The sequence below is a fragment of the Echiichthys vipera genome, assembly GCF_963691815.1.
Source record: "Echiichthys vipera genome assembly, chromosome: 15".
NCBI classification, from domain to species: domain Eukaryota; kingdom Metazoa; phylum Chordata; class Actinopteri; order Perciformes; family Trachinidae; genus Echiichthys; species Echiichthys vipera.
Genome location: NC_139840.1, coordinates 12,130,393 through 12,155,826, shown reverse-complemented (window position 1 = coordinate 12,155,826; position 25,434 = coordinate 12,130,393). Strand labels below are relative to the sequence as shown.

Below are 25,434 nucleotides of genomic sequence, written 5' to 3'. Positions count from 1 at the left end.
CAGCCACACAGTGATATGGAGATAAGGTCCACATCCTGCGTGATATACAGACCTTTGCTCCTCCCTTTAGTTGTGGGAAGAGTTTCAACATTCCTGAAACTGCTAAGTCAATATGTTTCCATTTAAGCAGGAAACAGTGAAACAGTTAAAGAGAAGAGAAGAAACATGAGACATCGCTTTTACTGTGTAACAGAAACCAACCAGGCGAATAGTTTTCTGAAATAAAACAATTAAATCAGGAATTTTACAAACATGTACACAAAACAGATCATATAATAACAATAATAATAATGTTTACACAATAAAGAAAAGTAAAGATAAACTTGTTTTTCAAAAAAAAAGTACACCCATGGCCGTACGCGCTATTGCGGTTATTTTTCCCCGAGGTATGTAAGAAAAGTTCTGAAAGGGTATCTGATCGTCTAAAAATAACTTTCCTCAATTTGTCAAAGATATGGTATAACCGCCGAGATGACCGACTCTCATCCGATCGCATTCAATCTGTACATTCTGATGTCATGTGGCAAAAGGTTATATGGTAAGATGAGACCAAAATTGAACTTTTGGGCTGAACTCTAAGTGCTATGTTTGGAAAAAACCAAACATAGCATACCACCCAAATCACACCATACCTACAGTGAAGCATGGAGGTGGCTGCATTATGTTGTGGGCTTGATCTCTTCAGCGGGGACTGGGCAATCGGTCAGGATTGAAGAGAAAATGGATGCTGCCAAGAACACCCAAATTCTTGAGGAAAACCTGCAGCCCTTTGCTAGACACTTGAAAATGGGGCAGGTGGTTCACCTTCCAGCATGACAACGACCCAAAACACACCGCCATAAAAACAACACAGTGGCTAAAGGACAGGAAGGTGAATGTCCTAGAGTGGCCTAGTCATAGCCCTGACCGCAGCTTTTGGACCTTGGTATTTTTAAAAACCCTGCCTTAATGGCCTTGAGAACACAGGGCAAACTGAACAAGCTATAAATCTTACAGTTCTGCTGCTTACAGTGCATGGAGTCAGAACAGAAAAGAACAGAAATGCCCAGGGTGTGTTTAACTTTGTCTGTAGAGTGGAACATCATGCAAAACAAACTCAATGTGACATCTGACTAACAAATAAGTCTTTAATTTCTTCACTTTACTTTTTTGTGCATAGAGCTGGAAAGTGCTGTGCTACATTATGTTCATTTATTTATTTTTTGAAACCTCAATATTCTCAATTTTCGAATGAATTCCCATATCTAACGGAACAATTTTAGTCTGTTTGTTTTTTTAAATGATTGAATTGTCACAAACACCCGTTGCATGTTATAGATGTCAGAGTAATGTTGGAGGCACTGCCTACAATCTGTTGGAGGGGTAGTGGCAGATAACACCAAAAGTGATTGATTGTGAGTATAACCTTGCCCCTGATAATTGTTGTGATCATTGCGTTAATCACTTATATATTATAATTGCTGGATAAATCTTAGTATACAAGATCAAGAAAAATACAGCATATTGTAAAGGCACATTATGTCATAATTAGGAGGTTGGTTATAATACGTACAAAATCTAGGGTATCCCCGATGAGACCTTGAAACTTCTAGTGAAACTTGACAGATAACAAATTCATGCACAGTTGTGAAACAGAAGCTACTAAAGATAACACTTGCCATATCTGATTACAGGGTTTACACAAGTCACAGAAATACAAGTAAAGTTTTAACAAGATAACAGCCTTTTTTTTGCTTTATTCTGCCTTTCTCCACATTAACCTTTCATTTCCTTCAAGAGTTGACGTTTTACAAGCGAAAGTACACAAAAAATGAAACAAACTATTTGGATTGAATAAGGAACAACGAATATGAAAAAGTACTTAGAGAGTAGAGCAATATTTGTATCGATCTTTTGAAAAGTACAAAAAGATGCAAAATATTTTCACAAAATGTAGTTGAACATAGATGTCAACAGGGCCACATTAAGGTGGTCATGGGCCCCTAGGCTACTCTTTGTGTGGGGCCCCCTTAAGACCCTTTTAAAACCCTTTCCAGACATTTTAAGACCTCATCACCACATCAAGTTATAAACGGAAACATCAATGACACACTTTAACTTACATTTACTACATACTGGTGATAAGGGACCCTTGTTTAGGGACCACCGTCAGTCGGTGGGTCAGTGCGCTAATGGTTGTTCTTTTCAGATAACGTCAAATCCACCAGGATCACATAAAAAAACTACACAAAATCCCACTACACACCCACTCAATGATTACATTTCTGCAAACTTTAGTGTACAACCTCCTTGGAAAAATAGAGCTATTAATGCTACAAAATGTCATAGCTCACAAAATGGGGTTTAAGGCTTTTTTATTAATTATTATTATTAATTATTAATTATTAATTATTGCTCAATTGATTAATCAACGTTTTAATACTTTTGAAGACCCTGCAGACACCCTGGTTAATCCAAGTCCAAATGTCAAGAGTCTGATTTCCAAAATATGCCCTGTGTGGCTTCTAGACTACATAAATGAACATGTAGCACCATCTGCTGGACTGTTTATCTTATTGAAAAGAGATATAGAAAAGGGTAAAAAGCAGCAGCTGCAGGTTGTTCACTGTCCATGTTTGAAACCTAGCTTTGTTCATTCAAGATATATTTAATTGTGGTTTGTACTGAGTTAAACTGATCCAATGCTTTGGCTAAAGGTGTAGATTTACATTATGATTCATGAGAAGAAGATAGTTATATTGAATGTAAACAGGCCTATTTTTATAGGCTACACTGTGGGCTACACAAAATGATTCAAACTCTAAAAATATTCTACAATTTTTCTTGGTCTACCACATTTTATAGAGGCCCATTAATTACTTATCTCAAAATGTGTATTTATTTCACTATTTGTGGATTAATTAGAGCTTTACTTGTGTCAGCCGATTCAAGACATCTTGTCAGAGCTTTCTTACAGCCATGACACATTTGTTTTACCATCCTCCAGTAGTCCTTTACCGTGTGAATGTTGTCCCACTCTGTCAATCACGTCACTCAACACAATCTAAGGCGATCTAAGGTGATATGCATTTGTATGTATTTATAACCTTTAATTAACAGTTTAGCTCACACAAAAAAAATGGGGTAAATCAGCACAAACAGAATTTTCAAACAAGCGAGAGCTGCAACCTAAGCGAAACAGACTGCTGATACAGGACAGAATAGATCATAATTCTTATTACTTCTTGTGATATTGTTTTCTTCTTGTAAACATAGAGGAATTATTGGGTAAAGATGTTAAATGGGACTTGAAAGAATATTCTTTCCTTGAGCCCCAAAAAGACTAGTGATGGCTCTGACAGTAAACTTATTCTGACAGACGTCACAAACAGGAGATTTGGTCAGGGCCAACCAGGCTGAGCTGGAACTCCCCCGAGTGTGTGTTCAGACTCAGCTTCACTGGAGTTTGAACTGCACAGGAAATGAGCAATGCCCATTTTTTATTTATGCAGGAACAGTTTACTAAAGGTTATGTTATATTACTTTTAAAATATCCCATTGTTTGTGTTCCTGGGAACTGCACAAATGGGGGGTTACGTTATAACCTGTAAAAGACTAAAATTTAATTTTAATCTATGAATGAAAAGCTTGAATGAAGCAGAAAGTACAGTATGAGGCATGGCAAATAGGCTCAACATTATACAATATAGAAATTAATATGGAATGGAAATAAATATGAAATGCATATATTCAGTTCTGTTCTTAGGAGGTTATCTGGAAGACGGTTGTCTGCAGCACTCCTCCCTGTATCCGTCCACTTTGATCTATGGTGCACATCAGGGACTTTATGACCCATTATTGCAAAAAGAAAAAGCCACAGACACATTAGGGCTTCAAAGACGGCTTTCATCTTTTTATTCTCAAGAAGGAACCAACTGGAAAAGCTCTGGCAAAAACATGGCATGTTGCTATTGTTAGGATACAAAAGATGAATTCAGCTTTAGATTTATAAAATCTTTACATTAGTTTAATGATGGTCACATTGGTTTCAGTTGACCCTGTCACCCCAGAATTACAATTGTTTCCAAGAAGTACAACTACATTAATTAGCTTAGCGAATGATCACTTAGGTTGTTTTTACTATTTCAAGACAGATTTAGTTGTTAGATTTATGAAAGAAACATTTCTCCGTTAAAATTACAAGATTTTGGAAGATGCTCCAAATGCTCACGTTTCGACCGTATACCACACACACAAACACACACAGACCACAATTTAACAACTAGATGTATTCATTGTTATTAACATTACAATAATTATAATAATACACATACTTTACTAATATGACTACAAACGTAGACTTGTTTAAAAGTGCGTTATCCACCTAAATGTGGGCCATAAACTCGGATTATTATTAAGTAACCTTTCGTAATAGTTTATTGTAACAATGTTATGGACCGGGTAACGCAGCACGTTGCAGAAACGTGCAGCAACGAGCTATCAAGTCATGAGTCCGCAGTTACATCAGTCCAGAGAGCAATATGTGAAGCAAGAGGACTCACTTCCACCAACTTCCCCCTTCGTTCAAATAGGCTAGTGGTAAGGCAGTTAAGGTGAGACGGATGAACCCGTGCGGTGGCCTATTACAGGGACATATTCGGTTGATCACAATGACTATTCAAGATCGACTAGATTGTGATCTTCGCAGTTGAATTTATAGTTTGATCAGCTGACAGTGTGAAAGTGTTTTTGTGTTATTTCATAATAGACGACACGCCTATTGGGTCTAGCCGTATCATCTCACACTCGTTTCGTCTTTGATTTTGCAATGTGTTTTACAACTGATGCTGCGTTCACACAAATCGGATTTACCAGTACTATTGATCTGTTGCACTGTAACCTGAGTGAAATCCAGCGAATGTGTTGTGCTGTCAGAGGGAACATTATGTCGTGTCATGTTCAGACAACTTGAATAATGCACAGCCCTACATAGAAATATTAAACTTTATTTACAACTTGAAAACATTTCCAAGGCGCAATCTATCTCTACCATTTCCTCATTCGACGTGAATATAACACTCGTGATAACCTTCTGACGTCAGACCTGCGTGCGATGGGAGTTACATCACGGTTGCCGGCACACTACTTCCGCCATAGTTACATTACGTGCTCAAAGACTCCTAGGACATCTTTGGATAGTTTTTGTAGGCGATTCCAATAGCGACACACTTCTCAAACAGGTAAGACTACTTCAGCCTACTTTGGCGCAGTGGAGGTTTGCTCTGACGTTAAAACTGCAGTCCTTGCTATCGATGATGTTATGTTATTATCTGGGGTGATTCTGCTACTGGACACTGTTCGTGGCTTTCGATCAAAATGCCTTTAAAAACGATTATTACGTAACATTACACAATGGTGACCGTGTTTTACAATACGCTGAATAAGTAGAGTGATTTAGGCCTGTACATGGGTGTCTTCTCTCTGCCCTTCATGTGTAACCTCTGAGCTGTCCATGTGGTATTAACAATAGATTTGAACAGTGGGTCCATGGTACACATTTAAACAGTATTTAATTGTGTAGGCTAAAGCATTAAGCTTATCCATAACTATAATTTAGCTGTACAATGAGAGTTCAACGTCGATCTAACAATGAATGGATCTCCCGATACTGAATGGGCTAGGATGATTCGTGCTTCATGTTTTGGAATAACATCGAATTTACACCAATACCTAACTTTACTTTACTTTTCTGTCTAGTCAAGATGTCTGATTTTGAAGAGAATGAGTCCAAGTTCATGCGAAAAGCAAAGGAGAATCCATTCGTCCCAGTGGGTGAGTATGCCTACAGAACATCTTGAGCCCTACAGGTTTCAACATGACAAAAAAGTGAAACTAGAGACTATCTTGCAATAGGATGACACCAGCCAGATCGGGCCAGGGGAAGTGCTGGGGGGATGCCCCCTAACCTGAATTCCTACCATGGATCCATAAAGAGAACTGGACACAGTGTTTGAGGCTGGGGCCTGTTCATTCCCATGAAAGTTGGCCAATGGTGCATGGAGTCAAAAAAGCTCAACTATCGCTTATGAATTTACCTGTGTCATCAGCACTGATTCTGTATTATGGGGCCCATAGAGCAGGCGTAATAGAGACTTACGTGACGGAGTGGACTACTAGACTCTCCAAATGTTATCATACCCAATTAATCAAATTATGATAGTGAAACGAGTCATTTCACAGAGGTTAAAAAAAAAAAGTATTGACATATCTTTCAGCATGTAAGTCGATGTGGAAAAGTCTTTTGGGCCCCCATGGCGTCACAAGGTGGACGCAGTAGTTGCAAATCCACTGTCTGGCCACTACGTGAAATTGGCTTAAAAAACTGGTGCACTTCCCCCTCTACTCTGCTGCCCTTCCTCGGACCACACCCATCTTAAACTCAGCAATCACTTTGTGGTGACAAAATCTGTCCCTAGACTGACAAACACCTGGGGAGATTTAGACAACAAAACTACTTGGTTAGGGTTAGAAAAAAGAGTGTGAATAGCATTATTTGCTACCGACATCTGGGTACAAATAGCATACATTGATATTTACACCCGCGTGTAAATAGCCTTTGCCAAACAATACTGGCATTGCTGTTGTGGTTGGAAATTCATTAACATGATGTTTTATTGAGTAATATGTCAATTGATGTCTTTTTGCTCCTTGCAGGAATGGCTGGATTCTTTGCCATTGTGGGTTACAGACTGCTGAAAATGAAAAATCGGGGAGACATAAAAATGTCAGTTCACCTGATCCACATGCGTGTAGCTGCACAAGGCTTTGTGGTTGGAGCCATGACTATTGGTATGTAGCTTGGTTCTTTAGGTTTCTAATTAGAGTAAATCTAAATCACATTTTTTTCAGTTTGTTTAAAAATGCTTTGATTTTTGTTCTGTTACTCAGTGACATGTTTTTACTCCTGGTTATTGCAAGGGTAAATAATACCTCTGTTTATGTGTTTTAGGGGTCCTGTATTCAATGTACAATGACTACATTGTAAAACCCAGAACACAGAAAGCAGTGGAAGAAAAGTGAACATGGACTCCGTCAACTGACATTTTATGTCCCTTAATATTACCTCATATTAAGGTGTTTAGAAAGTTTATTTTTTCAAACGTGTCACTCTTTTCGTATGCACCTATCCCTTCAACAGCTGACTTCTACTGTAAATACGTATAAGTATTGATTACACTTCCTATCATCTAGTATACCTGAAGGTCAAACTGTCACTTCTGTACAGAAAAGGACTGTGGAACTGAGTGTGAGAGAAATATCAAAAACTAGTACATGTAGCAAATTATTTTTGTCAGTTTGACTAGGCTAAGCCTACATTTGAAAATGTTGTGTTTATTTAATTGTCTTACACCGGCTATATTAGTTTATGTACTAATGTAAGGATTTTTGCCAAATGGAAAATGTTTGCACCTTGGCCCACATTTTTTAATGGGCATCCCAGTGCATTTAAGATAAGTTATGGAAGGCTTTGACGCCTATGTTTGTATTATTTAAACAACAAGGACACAATTGGTTTGTGATTTACTTAGTATCAGATTATTACACAAAACAAAAATGGCATATAAGGAAATCACATTTATACAAAGTGATTGTAATGGCCAAGTTCATTTTTCATATTTGTATCATGTTGTGATGCACAGGGGTCCAATGGTTCATTAAAGTACCTGAGGTACACACGCAGACTGTGCAGTTACCTATAAAATATCATCATATATTGTGATATACTTCAATAGATGCCTTGTTAAGTTATTGATAAAGATGTGTTTTTAATGGTGTGTGTGAATACACATACTATTCATTTTGAAAGTTTCTGTTTTGCTTTTTCTGGAAATAAAAATGACCAGTCTTGTTATTCTGAAATTCTGTTGTATGTTTTGAAGTCCTCCAAAATGCACTAAAAATATCTTCTGACTGTTGTAGCTTATTCATAACAGTGCCAAAATGTTTATTATGTACACCTAGCCAAAACTAATACAGTCTTAGTCTGTGTCAGAAACACCTCTACACCTAAAGAATTTCTGATTTTGATTCTAAAGCCTCAAAATTAACTTTTAAATCTCTAAAACAGCTGCCACATAAGGTGAACATAAACATTCATGAAGGTGCACCTAACATAGTGTCCATTAGTGTTCAGTTTATCTCAAATTACTGTATTGTAGGTTGGCTCAACTTTCTTACTTGAAAATCTTGGGAAATGTTTAGTGCTCACTTTATTGTTCACCGGCTGGTGTCCAAAACTTCTCACCAATAAAACCATTACACAGTTTTTAACATTAACCTACTTCCCATCATATAAAACTGCAATTTAAGGTGGCATGGTGCTCTAAAATGCTGTGTCATTGTGACTCTGTGCCTCCCGTGAGTTCGATGATGTAGCTGCCAGTGATCAGGTTACACCACCATTAAAATGCAGGAGAGTGCGGATGTCACGTACCTTTGGTTTGTTAACTTTCATCACTCTATACATTGTGCACACAAACACACCGAATCAGCATCCTTTCAGATTTTCCTTACCTCCAAACATTGGTTGAGGGATGAGGTATTTGGAAAGCTTCTTTTTCAGTCACTATAAAATGAGAAATAGCATTTCACTTTTTTTGTTTCTAGAGTTAAATATAGCTAAGAACCATAATGGATCAGTGTTTTAAACATGGATTGGATTCAGCCAATATCTCCCATCCCGACAAAACAAAATGAATGTGCTATTGTGTATTTAAATGTATTACTTTAAAAAAGTAATGAGTTTATTACTCACTACTTGTTCCAAAAAGTAACTGAGTTAGTAACTGAATTACTCTATAATAAAAGTAACTAGTTACCAAGAAGGTAGCTATTTGCATTGCTGTTAAAAAAGTTAGAGTGTCAAAGAATTTTTCTGAGCAGTTTTCACAAGACAGTTAAAATATATAGGCTACTGTATTTCAAGTATTAGCTACATTAAAAACAGTTTAACAACATGGAGTGCTTTTAAAGGTTGACCTGTAGCTCCAAGATATTCATCTACCCACCCATACACTCCTTTCAAAACATTCATATAGTCATGTACCCGGCTAACCCATGTAGCCAAACCACCCTACCCTTCAAACAACTGCTTGTATCTAAGAAGCAGCAGCATTTCAGACCTCTTGTCAGACAGCCTGTTTCTCTTTGGGGGGTGAAGGTATCGGTGTTTCTGTAGATGCTTCACTACATTAGAGTCGCTTACAACAGATGTCGACAAAGTCTTCGCTCCTGGACATAATGTACACTTTACATGCACGTTCTTGCCTATGACCTCAATACAACTGAAGTGGTGCTTATATCTCCACTTTAAAAAATGTCAACTTTTCATCTGATTGCTCAGGGCTCGCCATTTCTGGGGCTTCTTTGATTCTTGTGTGTGTGTGTATGTGTGTGTGTGTGTGTGTCTGTGTGTGTGTGTGAGTGTGTGTGTGTGTGTGTGTGTGTGTGTGTGTGTGTGTGTGTCTGCGCGCGCGCGTGTGTGCGCATGTCCTGGCTTTACTGTAAAAACACTGGCTCTGATTGGCTATCATGAAACATGACTCTGCCTTAGCCAATCGCTTATGTGGTTGTTAACCCACCCGGTCTCCCCGCTTGCGTTTTGTGTGTGGAGCATGGAGCCAGGGTTGCGTTCGGACTTGATTCAATCAATTCATAGTAACGCACCGCATTTAACGCTCAGTAACGGTAACGGCGTTGTAACGGGGGGAAACAGTAATCAGTTGCATTACCCCGTTACTGAAAAAATATCTGCGTTAGTAACGTTTAAGTAAACGCCGTTACTCGCAACACTGATTGGGCGTGATAGGAACGGCGAGTCCAGAGTCTCCTCCAAATAATAATTTAAAAAAAGGTCACATACTTCCCCAGAGTCAGGTATTAATAAATGCCTTAAAACAGACCTTTTTATGTACTTGGAGTGGTCTGCAGTTTTGTTGAACATCAATATTAGGCTATCTTGGCTCAATTGTTGAGTGTCTATGGGATCGAATAACATAATCATGATCGCATCAAGGAAATGAGTGAAACTAAGCAAGTAAACAAAGAGGAGGTGCAGTTGCGCATTGTTCCTTTGAGGGTTGGTCCACAAAAACCTGCCCCACTCTGTTTACCTTTGGCATTTTGGCAAAAGCTGGTTTGTAGAGTGTGTCGCCCTCCTGTTGTCATGTAAGACATTGCTCATAAAGGCATGACTCTATTTGTATTCCTAAAGGAGAAATTGGCAGCTATTACTCACACTTTACCACTGAAAAGCTGTACGCATTAATTTGGTAAAGTTTAGCCAGGGATGATTCGTTTGCACCCGTTACTGTACTCACTTCCTGCCCTCTTTAACCATTCAAAACAATACAACATACAGCACACTCACAGGTCGTATTCTTCAATTTAAATAATTAACAGTGACAAACTTAAACATTTTTAACTAAAGTTACAGACCTGTGAATTAATGATGGAGCAGCCATAGATCAATATACAGCATATAGAGGGTAGCAGCCAGCAGCGCCCTCTAGTTCCATGCATACATGTGTCGTTCCCATGACTACATTCTTACTCCCGCGAGATCCTGTCTTTAAAGTCTCTGGAGTGCCGTTGCTATAGTTACAGTAGCGTCGCAATCAACGAGGAAGCAGCTACCGTATAAAACGATTCAGTGAAATAATCAGCCTCTAGTTCGTTTACAAAAGCGGTACTTGGTTACCTGACAGGTGAGATATTTTCTCGTAATACAACCTTAACTTGTATGTGCTTAATGCTATCTCATACCGGTAATTGCTCATCACGTTATTTAGCAAATATGTTTTCCTTTTCAGTCAGTTTTCAGTCATAACTTGCCAAATGTAGGTCAGTGAGGTCATTTGTAATAACTTTATGCCTGACAGACATGGATTCCGCAAAACAAGATAGAAGGCACTTGAGCCATCCTGTGCCCTCTTGAGGAGCTACGGACAGAATGTCTCATGTTGTGCTGCTACTTTCACAAGGATGAGCAAACATTTGAAGCATTTATTTAAATAAAACTTGGTCTTCTACAACAAAATATAATGATGGAGCTAAGGTTGCCAAATCCAGAGAAATGTAGACCTATAAGTATCCATTTTAGGTCAACCACACATTTCTTTTTCTGATAGTATCAATTTTCTCTGTCGTTTTCCATGTTTATAAGTTGATTATTTTCCACTTATGCTATAAATCATAGAGCATGGAGCATGATGATGATGAACTGAGTGACTTGCGGCTTCAGTTCCAAGCACTACAAAAGCAGCAGGAGAAAAGAAAACTCGACAGGAAAAAGCAGAAAGAACCAGATCAACTTAATGTTAGTGTCACCCAGGAGGATTTGGATCTATCCAAGCAAGGTATTCAGGCAGACAATCTGGAACACAGGTGAGTCAAAGGCTAAAATAGTTGTCTTCCTCAGTGTCAGCTTAAATTGTTTTGATACTTTATTGATTAAACAAAAAATATAAGCAGACATCAGAATTATTCATTGGAAACACTAATAAGTCAATGTGAAGAATTACGTTTTTAACTTGCAATTAATTGCTCTCATCTTCTCAGTGTTCATTTTAATCACCTCCCTATAGACTGCTACAGAATGAGAATCAAAATTTGCTGGACCAGCTGAGGGAACTTAAGGATGAAAATGGACGGCTCTTCAAACTTCTGAGTGAGAAGGATTTTGAAATTAAACACCTGAAGAAGAAAAGAGAAGAAGAACGACAGGCTTTAACAGGTATAATGCTGTAACTTTGCACAGCAGTAACGTTATAGATACATCACAGCTTCCTCATGACATATTCACTCATCCATTTAGGCACATCGGGCTTGGCGGGGGATGTCGCGGCCACTAAGATTGTTGAGCTGTCCAAGAAGAACAGAGAGTTAACTGCTGAAATTGAGCGAGAAAAGACTAAATCCAAGCAAAACAGCAACAGAATGAAAGAGCTCGAGAAAGAGGTACAATTTAATTTGATATGCGGATGGATGTTCATCATTTCATTTCAACATTTGTAAAACTATATGATTTATTACAAAGGGAATAAATGAATGAATAAGCGTAATGTTGTGCTCCCTTCTATAGCTGCAGGCGGCTTTGGTGCACTCTCCACCTGGGCAAAAGATTGATACAAAGTCACAGGATAAGAGGTCATCTGAAGACTGTGAGGTCATTATTGATTAGAAAATTCACATTCACAAAAAGGATATTTTTTGTCTTCCTAACTTTCATGATGGCAACTTAATCTGAATCACGTATCACCCGTTCACAATAGCAGGAAAATCCAGTGGTGAAATCTCTGCAGGAAAAATTAGCTGCTGCCCAGCTGAAAGTGACTGAGTATCGCAACCAGGTTCAATCTACCAAACAGGAGTTGAAAGTAGCACAGAAGGTACTATATATATATATATATATATATATATATATTTATATATATGATTATCAATATCCTCTGTATTCCAAAATGTCAACTTCTGCTATCGTTATAGGTTTTGATCAGTGAGGTTGGGGAAGAGGTCAACTTTCAGCAATTATTAAGCAGCCCTGGGAGCTTTAGAGGTCGCTCTCAGCAGATACTGGCTCTTCAGACAAGGGTGAGCTAAAAGTCATGATGTGTTTCTCAAATCAAAGTTATCAATTTCTTTACAGACTTAATGAAGTTTTTTTTCAAAGTCACTGATTTAAAATATCAGACATATGTGTAATTTTGTTTAGTTTGTTTCTATATTGTGTGTTTGTCTTTTATATCTGGACCTTGAGTCTGTCAAATGAAGATAAGCATAAAGATTATAATACTACTACTAATAATATAAAACAAATAACCTGAATTCAATATTAACAACACTGGGTATTGTGCAACAGTTGCGGGACCTGGAGCAGCAGCTGAACCAGTCGACTCAACGAAGACAGCCAAGTGTCCTGAGTGTAGAGGAAGAGTTTCTGGGCATAGGGGTCCTTCAGAAAACCTCTCCTCAAGACAGGAACCTCAGCTACATTCGCACCATCGAGAAGGAGAAGAGAGAGGCGTTTGAGGTATGTATACAATAACTGTAATTGAAATACATGAATTTGTTGGTGAGGCCCTGTTCTCCTTTCACAACTGTACAGAGGATCTCAATGGACTACGAGGCCCTCCTGAAAGACCACGAGGATGTGAAGCAAAAGCTGGATGCCTGTAAAGCCAGGAACAAATCTCTGTCTGCCGAAATGAAAACTCTGAAGGTCCAGATCTCCACCCTCCTGGAGAAGGGCAAACATGATGATGAACTTGTAGATGCTCTGCTGGTAAGGCCTTAAGAGAAAAGTTATATCTACTTTTATGTATAAACTGGTGTATCTTCTATTATGTGTTAACACACAAATTGTGTTTCTTACAATTTTACAGCAGTGAGAGGTAGACATGTTTTCAGGTTGACCACTGTGCAATTAGTTTTGTTTTGTATTTTTAAAGGTTTTTACAGGTTCTCATGAGCCCAAATGAATGGGATTTTGTCAACACCAGAAATGTCATATTCAGAGTGTTAAAACTCGAGTTCGGTGTTTATGTAAGAGGAATATATTTAATATTTCAGCTCTGTTAGTGGCATAAATATGCCTAACGTGATTTAAGGCCATCTGATAACTGGTGGTTTAGCCGCAAGTTCTCCATGAACTACATGGCATGTTTAATAAATGTAATGGTTAATTAACTACACAATGCAGTTCTTGTTACACAGACCAAATAACAACAAATGATCAGGGATTTCACATCACATAATTACGTGTTATAAGCCATGGACTGCAGACAGAAGCCCATGCTTCGCTACATTGTTCTTAACAATAACTGCTCCTTTCACCTCTGGCAGAAGCAGCAGACTCAGATGCAGGAGGTGCTGAGACGGCTCGACCCACAGAAGAACGTACAGAGCAAGAAGACCCAGCGGTGCAGTGAGCCTTCAGACCACTACGCCTCCATCCAGGAGCATAAGCAGGCGGTTGCTGAGAGAGAGGCCAGGATTAAAGAACTAGAGAGGGAAATCCAGAAGCTTTCCATCAAGGTAAAGAAACAAAAAAAGAGGCAAAATCATGGAAATTACCTATAAACTCACCTCATCAAAACGTATGTTGTATTTCACTTATTAGAAGGAAGAGGACATGGAAAGAGAATCCAGCCTCAAGGCAAAAATATGCAGTTCTGGATTTCCCCCTGAAGAGGGAGACATTAACAAGAGAATATCATCTTCAGGGTAATCACACTAAATTATCGTTGGATAGAAATGAGTCACAGATAGATCTTATATTTACATCTTAAACTAATCTCCTCTGTTAACTGTTGCAGTATGGGTTGTAAGCAACTTGTCTGGTAAATGAAAGGTTCATAATTCACTCTGGATAATGGGGAAGTTTATGTAATCAGGTTATTGATTTTGTCTCATGCCAGAGTGTTAATATGAGTGTCTGTCAACCTTTTTCCAGTTCAGTTTCTAAATTCGGTCATAAACTGGTTCTGCCTGCTGTGGGAAGTTGTATAGAATTCAAGTAAGTGGACATAAAGCTACACTTGTTTTTAATACATTGCCTGGTTTCCAATTGTATTGATCGACCAACAGCAAACAATATGTTTTAATGATTGATGTTGTATGTTTTTGTTCTCAGGGACCCAAGGTCTTTAAAATGTCCACAATGTTCAGCTGATGTGAGCGCTCTGATGACCCATGAAAATAAAAACCTCTGCATGGAGAAGGACCGACTCGTTGAGATGGTTAACGTCCTACATTCAAAGTAATATACAATGTAGACACTATTTTTTTCCCCTCAAATTTATCGCTCTCAATTCTTCTGTCAGTTATGTTAGCTGCTTGTGAAAAACTCCTGCAACAAACGCAAAACAGCAGCATGAATCCTGGTTCCAGAGGTGGCAGAAAGGTCTCTTAAATAGTCCACATGAGGAGCCCTGAATCTTTGAGAGGATATTTTATTTTCATTTGGCAATTTTTATGTTTTTGTGCATCACAGACATCAAAATAATTAATTAATATAGCACCTTTCATACAAGAAATGCAGCAAAAAAGTGCTTTGCAATAAGGCTGCGTTACATGTATATAATACATACATGACATAAAAAGAGCATAAAAACAGAAAATTAACTTTTCTGAAGAGATGTATCGGACTGCTGTAACGACAGCCACTAAAATATTCCCATTTCAAGGGCACCGACACTAATTGATGCTTTCTTATTGATTATTGCAGCGTTCTTCCCACTAGGTCTTTGAGTTCTTTTTATTGACTTTATTCAGTCAAAAATGACTGAATAAAATCAATAAAGTGGCAGACTGAAACCAAAGGTTGTACAGCTCCTTTGACAGCCTTCAGGCTAAATCAACATTAGAATATTTTTACTTTTTGCTAAAATGCTGAGCTAAGCATGTAAGCCAGACCCAAATGCAAGACACAGACAGCATGAACTGGGGTCCAGGGGTATAAAGTTAGATGAGGGCGAAAGTCCGGCTCACGGAGGCTGGTGAAGCATGGCGGAGCAGGTGAGATGGCTGGATGTAAGCATGGCTGAGCAACAGGAAGGCAGTGAACCCTGGGGCACAGAGAGAGACACAGGATCAGAGCAAACACACGTGATAACTTGAATACACAATTTAAGAAGCCTGAAGCGTTATCTGCTTTGGCTGAAACGTGAATGGATGAAGCCTGGGGTTGATATTGAGTTGATGAGTATATGGATTTCAGGTGTGTAGGCTGAATAGCAATCAGGGAGCAGGAGAGTATGAAGGTCGTCACGCCTACGTCACAGACACACAGGAGATTAAAGCAAAGGAACTTAATTCAATTCCCTCTACCTTCACTATAATCACATTACTTAATCTAACAAATGCATTATGTCATAATTAAATAATTATAAAAGTTATGTTCTGAAGTCATTTATTGTAGAAATTGTATTATTATAATAAGTAGCCAAAGTAAATCCATCTGAAGTTTCATTAGTCCATTTCTGCGGTCAGCATCAAGAGGAAGAATAGCATTGTTTGTAACTGATTTCTAACTATCATGAACCTTGCTTTAATCTCCCAGGGAGCAAGAGATGAACCAGAGGTTTTTGGAGACAGAACAGAAGTACGAGAAGGAGCGCTGCAGGACAGTGATCCTGGAGCAGCAGCTGCAGAGGACAAAATTAGACTGAAAGTGAGGACTGTGCGAGCAGGAAGGGGAGGTAGAATAGGTATGTGTGCCAAGGTGACAGTGTGATGTGACCCTCAATCAGATTTTATCTATTTCTTTTTCTCAGCTCTGACTCTATTTCTCCCATGTCTGTCTCGCTTCTGATTATCCTAACTCTGTCCCTCAGGAGCAGTGTCCCTCAGCACCAGAATGGCAGGAGTTGCTGAGCAACAAGATCTCGGTTGTAAACACTTTATTTCTAACTCTGATGACGCTGTAGATGTCTGGGACTGGGTCTGAAAACAAGCATGATTCTTGTTTTTCCAACTTAAAGATATAGACAAGACGACAGAAATGGTGCATGGCAACGGATAGTGCTCATTCTAACTCGTGTTTGTACTGCACAGAGATGTTCATGTTCTCTCTCATTGCGTCCTGGCTGGTCATTTAGCTGGAGGAAATGGAGGCGCTCAGGGCATTGCTAAAGAGCACTCTCCACCATGACCTGCAGCTCTACAGTGACGTGATGAGACAAGCCAAGCATGTTTTCCTGCAGCCTCTGTGACAGACTAGACACTAAACAGGGGAACTGGCTGGTCCCTGCTCAACCTCACGTCCAGCTGAGCCCTACCTTCTCCTGTCACATGTGACAAAGAGCAGCCTGCAGGAAACAGACTCTCCTCTTCTGCCGCACACACATCATACAGATCTAGGTCTTTTTCTCCATTTGAATCCTCAAAGACAGTTTCTGTTTCTTTGTGCATCTGGTGACCTCAATTTAACCACTTGAGTAGCAGAGCTTTCAGCTTAGCCCCGATGGCATCAGACAAGTGTTCCTACTGAATGTTTGATGTTTATTCTATCTGCTTACTGTCTTATAAATGTCACTGTCACATTTTATTAAATTTGTGTTTTCTTCCGCTGGTAACCTAAGTGCATTACAGGTTTTAAAATTAACAAGGTCTTTTTTTAAATTATTTTTCTAAGCTAATTGGACATCCGATTTAATCAATCAAAGAGGAACCAAATCTTCACCAAATGTTTTTAATACATTGTTTACATTCATGGCTATGACCTTCCTAGAGTTGTTAGTTGTTTTTGGCTCCAGATGGTTGTACATAAATGTGTGTCAGGCCAAGCCAAATAGTAAACACCCCATTTAAGTTCCCCAAAACTTCAATATTCCTTTTAAATTGTACTGCTAATCATTTCTGACTTGAAACCAGCTGTTTGGGAATAGTGGTTGAAAATTAATGCAGGCTCAAGCTACACAAACTCCCACTGTAGTCCTCCATACACTCCCCAGAGCATGTCACACGCATGTACAGTATGTGATCTTAGCTCCTCCACAGGTTGTCAGGATATGCGTAGCCTGGTAGGAGTGCCCTCTACCTCCATACTTACATTCATACTAACATCCGAGTTATTTTCTTCCGATGTAGCCAAAAGGATTTCAGCAGAAACCCCCCCGCTCCTCCGTCTCCTCTCCCTCCACATCACGCTTAATTTAAAACCGTGGCTGAGTTAGTGTGCTGCTTCAAATACTGCACTATTTCTTCCAGAACCCAGTGGGAGATTGGCAGGTCCCCATTGGACTGAGCGAGAAAGTGCCACAAGACAAAAATATCAGAGTTTTAGACGTGATGAAGAAAGCCTTTATGCCGGAGTAACAAAAAACACCTTGTATGTATACCTCCTGGATAGAAAACGAGGTACCCTTTTATGTAGTAGAGTGAGATGTGTCATTAAAGGAATACATGAGATACCATAAGCTGCATGACTACATGCCCTGCAGGATTGCCAAATATGCATCAAATGTAGCAATGTGCGTCAGAGAGGGTGTTGATGGAGAAAATACTTGTCATGGTCCCTAACTACATCCGATTCCAGGGAAAATGTTTAGCTTAATAATTTTTTGTTTGGTTGTTTTTTTTGTTTTTTTAAATCTGCCATAACATAACTTCATAAAAATGTAGTCAGTGTTTCGCGTGCATGTAGAATTCTTTCTCAAAAGTGTAATCTGAAGCTTTTATTCTGTTGTAGTTGATAGTGAGAAGGCCAATGTTCCCAGAAATTGGATTGTAAATGAAGTTCCTGCTGTCCAGTACTCATTTTACTGTGTAACTTCAGTTAAAAACCAATGTTGTCAGAGACTAATGTGACTACTCTTGTTGACTTCAGTCATTAAAGAGTGTCATCACTTCCAAATAAATTACACTCCACCAAACAATTTTAATATTGTTTTATGTTGCTGCATTACGCAGAAAGGTGTAGATTTATTCCGAAATGCCCAATAACCCACCAAACCAAACACAAACTTATGTAAACACAGCATACGTAAACAGCCTCACCTATTTGTCATTCCAGGTTTGAATGACTCCTTTCTCCATCCTTCTCCTCAGAGGTATTCCCTCGTTCTGGACCAATGCTTCCTGCAGACCATTGACTGCATCCAGAAACTAAAGTAAATAGTAGCGCTGTGAACGCAGAGGTTAAAGTTAGCCATCAGTATATGAGGGATCTGTGAACTTTACTCAGGCCAGAAAACGGTTTGTGCCTCTATGAGTCCATTCATCTCCTAGTGCCTCTCATTTACATGTAATGGAAAGAAAATAAACAGCGGTGTCCTAATGTGCTCATTTACAGTAAGTAGAAATAAAGTAATGAGCTGCTATCTTTACTAAGACAGTGTCGAAGCAGGGATAAGCACATTGTGGTTTTTTTTTACGAGTACGTGCTGATCAAAGGCATGAGTAAAATTGTTGCTGACATTGATATCCAAAATGTTTCATGGAGGCATTTACTAGTCATCCATAATTCATAGCGATGTCTTCATGAAACTAGTTCTGTCAGCAGGTGATCCTGAGTTTGATCTGTGCCTCCTGCTCGCTTTTTTTCAAACTTTTGAGGTTATGTTTGCTTTTTTTTTTTTTTTTGGTTGGTTGCAGTTCGTCAATAGATACAGGCGGGTGCACTGAGGTATCAATACTTCATGTTCCCTTTTTGTCATGTCGATGGCATCACTAGATGGCAGTGTGGTCGGTCATACTGCATATCAATCACTTCTGATGTGTTTCTCTGACAGTCAGTAGCTTGTTTAATGTCCTGCAATAATGCGGTCTGAAGCTCAAAATTGACAATTAAACATATGCAGTATGCTTAATCTTTACACCACGATGCTGTTTTATTCAATACAGTGCATTTTAATTGCCATTATGATGGCCTAGTTGTGAATCAATCAATAGACTGTAAATAGAAGTATAATCTTCCTGCTTGTGGTAGCGATATTGTAAACGAAAGAGGAAAAAAACATGATTAATACAATAATAACCTAGTAGTAATGTTCTTGTAAAGACTGTACATAAATACAGGAATGAATTGTTGTGGTGACATTTAGTAGATTCTGACTCTGAAAGTGGGAAAAACAGTAAAATTCCCCCAAACTATTGTATCTCTTTAATTAAATCACACACACATTTGTGCTATTCCATGTTATTTTATTTTGATAACTAATTTATATGAACTACTTTTATTAATTGAGCCTCCCCTGAAACTGTTTGGATAACTAACTAACTAATAAGGTAAAACATTTATTTTTTGCTGCATTTTGCTGAACTCTCACTTCCCTTTATTCAGCATGGCTTTCTCGCCCTCAAAATAGTTGAATGAAGCCTTAAAGTTTATCTACCCTACGTTTGTATGAGATAGATTTTTTTTTCACCTTGCCTTTCTGGACTTCCGTAGTCTAACTTGGAAATGATTAATTTACTCGGGAAACCCTCCACCTCACATCTGATGACAATCCTGGCAAAAAAAGGGATAAAGCTGCTTTGTTTTAACTCAGTAATATTCGTCAACCGACATTTTTATGTAAAACCTCTGTCAAAGAAGAAAGAAGTGTGTACATTTAGACATTTATTTTTAGCCAAACTACCAGAGCTGGATGTTTGAATCATTGGCTGTGTCATCTGTGTCCATCATCACTGGTGTGGATATCCTTGTTTTTCAACCCTTGTGAGGACAAATCCCTTTATAAACACAGTTGTTTAACAAGCTCCTTAAGTTCTGCAGACCCAATGGCTTTGAAATTTTGCTCATAAATGCGATCACTGCCAGTGGCATCTGCTGCCTCCTGGAGATGTGTGCATGAGCCCCGCTGATCACAGGCTCCTGATTTTAGTTTTACTTTATCTGATATTTCGCAGTAAAGAGAGAGAGAAATAATTGGAGAGGTAAAATGGGATGGCATGCCAGCTGAGCTACCTTAGTGCCCCAGGGGGCTGACGGAGAAATACTGTGTGTTATGCTTTATGAATATGAACCTGTGAAGCTTTGTTCTGACACAATAATCACATCCAATGATTAATATTTAAAGGGGAATTTTGGTATTGTTCAACGTGGATTCTATGTCTCCAAGTATTTCATTGTAAGTGACTCATGGCAACAACTTTTTCTGAAAATGGTCCAATATTCAGAGTGAGTGCTACAGCCAGGCTGCTGTGAACCAAGCTACAATGTAATCAAACGGGGAATCATACATTGATCTGGAAAATGTCTGGATCAATGTGCACTTCATCCACCCAAAGTGTTGTTTTTGACACTGACTACATTGTTGAAAGATTGAGAAGTTTTCGTTGTCCTGATATGCTTTGGCATGTAGCTACTGATGCAGGTCAACACAGTAACTTTAGCCAATAGCATTAGCCTACATCTACTCTGTCTGTAGCTCTCCACTATTGGAACAACATTTTTCTTCAGCAAAATGAAAATGTGCTTAGGCAGGTTTTCTTCTCCTCTTTGGCCGGCAGTGGTGTCCCGGTCAAACTGCAGAACCGATGCTCTGGCACAGTGTATCCGGAGTGTTACGATCCATTTGTAGCTCCATGTTTTAGAAATGTGATTACAAGAACCATTGTTTTATTAAAAATCTTTTTGATAACACAAAGCTGCACTTCACAGCATCTTTTCCTGCCAGCCATCCTTTTTTCTGAAGTTCAATCATGTATTCCCTCAACAAGTCATCTCACGAGATTTCAGATGAGATTTCACCATCTTTCTATAATGTAGTCAGACGCTTCTAGTAACACAAATTTTGGTGGACATACATTGACCGTGTGTAGCCGCCCCATTCCATTATATTGCAGCCTGGTTCACAGGCAGGTTGCAGCGCTTGCGCTCAATACTTGACCAATTTTAAAAAACGTTGATGCAATGAGTCACTTAACAGAAAACATTGGGAAATAGGGTCCAAAGTGAAAAATACTGAAATTCCCCTTCAATGGCTCCTCACGATGTCTGCAGAGGTTCATATACCATCTAGATGTAAATGGATATGTATAGGTGGTATGCAATATTATCGGACCCATTAAAGAACAAATAAGATGCTTAGATATTTCAAGATGTTTTGAAGCTTTCCAGACAATCCTAAATGAGTAATATTTCTGAGTTCCACTCAATTAAAAAAAGTCTCTGTCTATTTCTTTCAGCTTCTGCATCCTGAATATGCTGTCAGCTGTTCTTGTTTTTATTTCTTATGTAACTGATTCCCAACACCAACACTAAAGAAAACCCCCCAAAAAACAAAAGCAGACATGTTTGTTAAAAACAACACATCTCTAAGCTCTACTACCTTAATTGTCCTCTACCCACTAATACCATGCATGACTGTCCCCAAGCATGTTTTTTTCTATCACACAGAATCTAGCTCATCAGATGGCCATAGGACAAAAATGTCAAACACTCACTCTTTGTCCCACTGGAGGAGGCCTTTGACTCCCTGTATTACAATCAGACAAGTGATGTGACCTTCAGCTGTTAGATGCTTGAAGATGGAACTTTTCCTCCTTAAACCTTTTTTGACCGGCACATAATTTATTTTTGTTTTGTCTATGTTTTCTTAATTTGCAGTATGTCGAGTTCTCTTGGACACCATACATTTCCCTAAACAGAAGAAATCATAAGTGCAGTGTTGGTGATGGTGATAGATTAAACAAGATGATGCACTCACTTAAATATCTGAATTATTTATTGGGATGCTTCACATCTAAAATATTCCAGTTATCCAAGCCAGTGTTTCCGAAAACTTTTTCCTGATGACCCGCTTTTTTAAAATGACAAACCACAAGTCACAATAAGCCTTTTCTGTGAACAGCGAATTTGTGCTTAACTGAATGTAACTGAATATATATATATTTTTACTGCTGTTTCCTTATCTTGAAAACAGCCATTTGGAAGTGATATACATTTCCTCAATTACAACTTCGTTATGTGCATGTGTTATTGAAAACATAGCATATTACATGTTAAACACTTAGAGAGTTAACAGGCTCTCATTCTTATTTCCTCTCATCAGTCAAGCAATATAAGCAAACATTCACCATAAGTTAATCATGGTGAATTTCCATTATCAGGATAACCATGAATATTGCAAAAATACTCTCACGAGTGACCTGGGTGGCAAATTGACTGTAGTTTACAACTGTAACATTATTTTGGCCACAGCACATAAGAAACACTTCAAATTAAGTAGTGAAATGTTAATTGCATGTAAAATGAAAGTACATGTGTATTTATTAATCATAAAGTAAAAGACTATTTCAATTCTACAAATGTATCTGAAAACTTAAATAAAATATCCCCGGAATGACTGATCTAAGCAATAATGCATCATTCTGAATACTTTGAACTTGATAAAAAAAACAACTTCTGATGACCATAATATCAGGACAAATATTATTATCACTAAATGTTATTTCCTGATTGAAATAGAAAGCCAAGCCATAGATAGGAGCAAACAAGACAAAATATCAATAATATAACAACCCAGTTGGCTCTTTTATACTCTACCAGTCAGACTTGATCTAACTGATGTAGCTCTGGTGGTTGCTTTCAACACTGGTATGATGATTGCTTCCAACACCTCTGACAAAAGCCAATCACTGGTAGCAATTTAGTTGAATGCACAGGTTCTCATGATCACCAACATTCTGTGGATGGGTCTGCATTTACTATTACATGATTATTATCAGGAAGATTCAAGTGTGCTACATACTGAATGGAAATGCTTGCTCCTCTATCAGCACATAGAGGATAGTGTCCCAGTTTCTATGTTTATTATTGGGTGAGTCAAAGTGTATTTTTCTGGAAAGGAAGACCAATTGTCACTGATAATGGAAGATTTATCCTCTGAGTAGATTTTCTTATGAATGACCTTCCCTGGGATATGAGGATGATGCTTAAGTCCATGTGAATAGCATCTCTCATGGTGCGTCACCCGGTCTGTAATTGAACTGCCTTTATATCACTTGTAAACTAAGTATAATGTCTGTAACTACAGTATAATGGCTATTATCAGTGGTTGTAGAAATTGGATGTTACATTAAATATAGTAAGAGATTGGATGAAGTTGGATAACTGAAGCTAAAGGCCATGCTGGCAATATGTTCTGTTTAAATGAAAATAAAACACAATAAAAAATACTGATGCTGGAAACATCTAGTTGTAGAAAGTAACCATGTATAACTAAGTATAATCCATATTTTCATATTAAAGTAACAGTTTGATATTTTGGGAAATAGGATTTTTCACTTTCTTGCTGCTGAGATGAGAAGATTGATATCACTGTCATGTTAGGAGTAATGTTGTGAAGTGGTGGTAAAAAAATTTAATATTTCCTGTCTCTGTCACAAATAGAATGCAGCAATCAGGAACCGGGTTACTAGTATTTATCATGTATACAAGGAATACGAATAACTTGTTTTCTCTGTGCACATCTTAACACCAAATTCCAAATATGACCATAACTGGGATATGCCTCATAAACAGGATATTCATGTCCATGTAAATGCACTCAATAATGCAGCGCTGTAGGCATAGTTTAACCACCAACAGTATTGTATGAATTAGTTAGCCCCTGCTGCATAACCTCGACCATTAACATAAGATCACAGATTTACAATCAACTGGTCTGGTTTACAAGTTGTAGCGTGCTGGGATATGTCCGCTGGATGTCAGGCCACCTGCTATTGATTTTGCAAGGGCACTATCTTCTTAGCTCTGCCCCCAGACAAGTGTGATTGGTTTTAAGTGACAAAATGCAACTTTTCAACAATGAATTCAATCAGCCTGACTGGATTGATCAGTTACTTGTTCATATAGCGTTATCATTAGCAACATGGCTATCGCTAGTAGCCTGGCTACTGTCCAAAGCATAGAATGTATATACAGTCTATGATCCAAAGCAAGAAACAACCGTAAGAGTCCCAGTTTAGACCAGAAACCAATCACATTACTATGATAAAGTCAGAGTAAAACACACTATAGTAATAATAAGTAGGCACGTTTTGTCATTTACTGGTCTAGATTAGTAGAAATAATGGTTCTTATCCTGTCCTATTTTATTTTGCTAGGTAACATTAGAGTTTACACAGTTACTCCAGATGTTCCACTGTTCGTCATTTACGCTACCTAGGAATTAGCTACTGTAAGATATTTTGTTGATTTGACTCTTAGTGAAATGCTCTCTCTTAAGCAGTGATGCGGTGAACAGCTACATCGAGTGGTACTTAAATCTGCAATGAATAACGAAGTAAAAAAGCGGATTAAGAGTATGCCCGTGCCCATAGTGTAAAAGCAATATAGAGTATAGATATTATACTAATCTTAATCAAGGATGAGGACTATTTCATTATACATGATGCATCATAGCTGTTTGCGTGCTGGTGGAGCCCCATGTTGTGCAGAATTGCCCTCTTTATTATTCGCTCCGGCCCTTCAAATCACTGCATTGTGATATTGTTTTTTATATTTAAAGACTATAACACAGGAAACAGATTAGGAGCAGACACATACTGTAATATATCCTACAAAAACAAACACAAAACTTAAAAAGATATTCATTTTCCTGAGTTGAACACAAATGACTCCAACAAAAGCAATCTGACTTCTATTTCTTTGCTCCTTCCTTAGGCATGTTCATATTAAAAACACCAGAGTCCACACAGTCTTCACATTCTGCCAAACTGAAGGGACGAAGCTGTGGGCATTTCTGCAATCCAGATTCTGAGGCAATGAACATGATGACGTTCACAGCCATTTTCTTCACTGTCCTGTGCAGGCCAACCCCACGGTGATCTGTACTGCCCATCCCCCCCACACTGCATTACCAGCAGGATGAGCTGGTTGTAAACCACACCAGGTCTATTAATTAATTAATGTACCTTAACTGCAGGGTTGGCTCACTGCATTGT

The 25,434-nt window shown here is 38.4% G+C and overlaps 2 protein-coding genes across 2 annotated transcripts; both read left to right on the top strand.

Moving 5' to 3' along the window:
- Positions 1 to 5,134: 5,134 nt before the first annotated feature.
- higd1a (HIG1 hypoxia inducible domain family, member 1A) lies at positions 5,135 to 7,771 on the top strand. The gene is made up of 4 exons (XM_083927798.1): positions 5,135 to 5,219; positions 5,737 to 5,811; positions 6,694 to 6,828; positions 6,989 to 7,771. The coding sequence occupies exons 2-4, from the start codon at positions 5,742 to 5,744 to the stop codon at positions 7,057 to 7,059; spliced, it is 276 nt and encodes a 91-aa protein (XP_083783924.1). The 5' UTR covers positions 5,135 to 5,219; positions 5,737 to 5,741; the 3' UTR covers positions 7,060 to 7,771.
- A 3,468-nt stretch (positions 7,772 to 11,239) lies between these two features.
- On the top strand, positions 11,240 to 16,208 carry ccdc13 (coiled-coil domain containing 13; the record flags this gene model as incomplete). Its single annotated transcript, XM_083928611.1, has 13 exons — positions 11,240 to 11,424; positions 11,625 to 11,773; positions 11,855 to 11,997; positions 12,122 to 12,205; positions 12,312 to 12,428; positions 12,526 to 12,630; positions 12,899 to 13,069; positions 13,145 to 13,321; positions 13,882 to 14,073; positions 14,159 to 14,262; positions 14,492 to 14,554; positions 14,672 to 14,797; positions 16,100 to 16,208. The coding sequence occupies 13 exons, from the start codon at positions 11,240 to 11,242 to the stop codon at positions 16,206 to 16,208; spliced, it is 1,725 nt and encodes a 574-aa protein (XP_083784737.1).
- Positions 16,209 to 25,434: the final 9,226 nt, after the last annotated feature.

Excerpts from the sequence above, each read along its gene's own strand:
- higd1a (XM_083927798.1), top strand. The coding sequence starts at position 5,742 with ATGTCTGATTTTGAAGAGAATGAGTCCAAGTTCATGCGAAAAGCAAAG. Across the intron at positions 5,812-6,693 it reads GAATCCATTCGTCCCAGTGG|GAATGGCTGGATTCTTTGCC; the intron begins GTGAGTATGCCT and ends TGCTCCTTGCAG. Across the intron at positions 6,829-6,988 it reads GGTTGGAGCCATGACTATTG|GGGTCCTGTATTCAATGTAC; the intron begins GTATGTAGCTTG and ends TATGTGTTTTAG.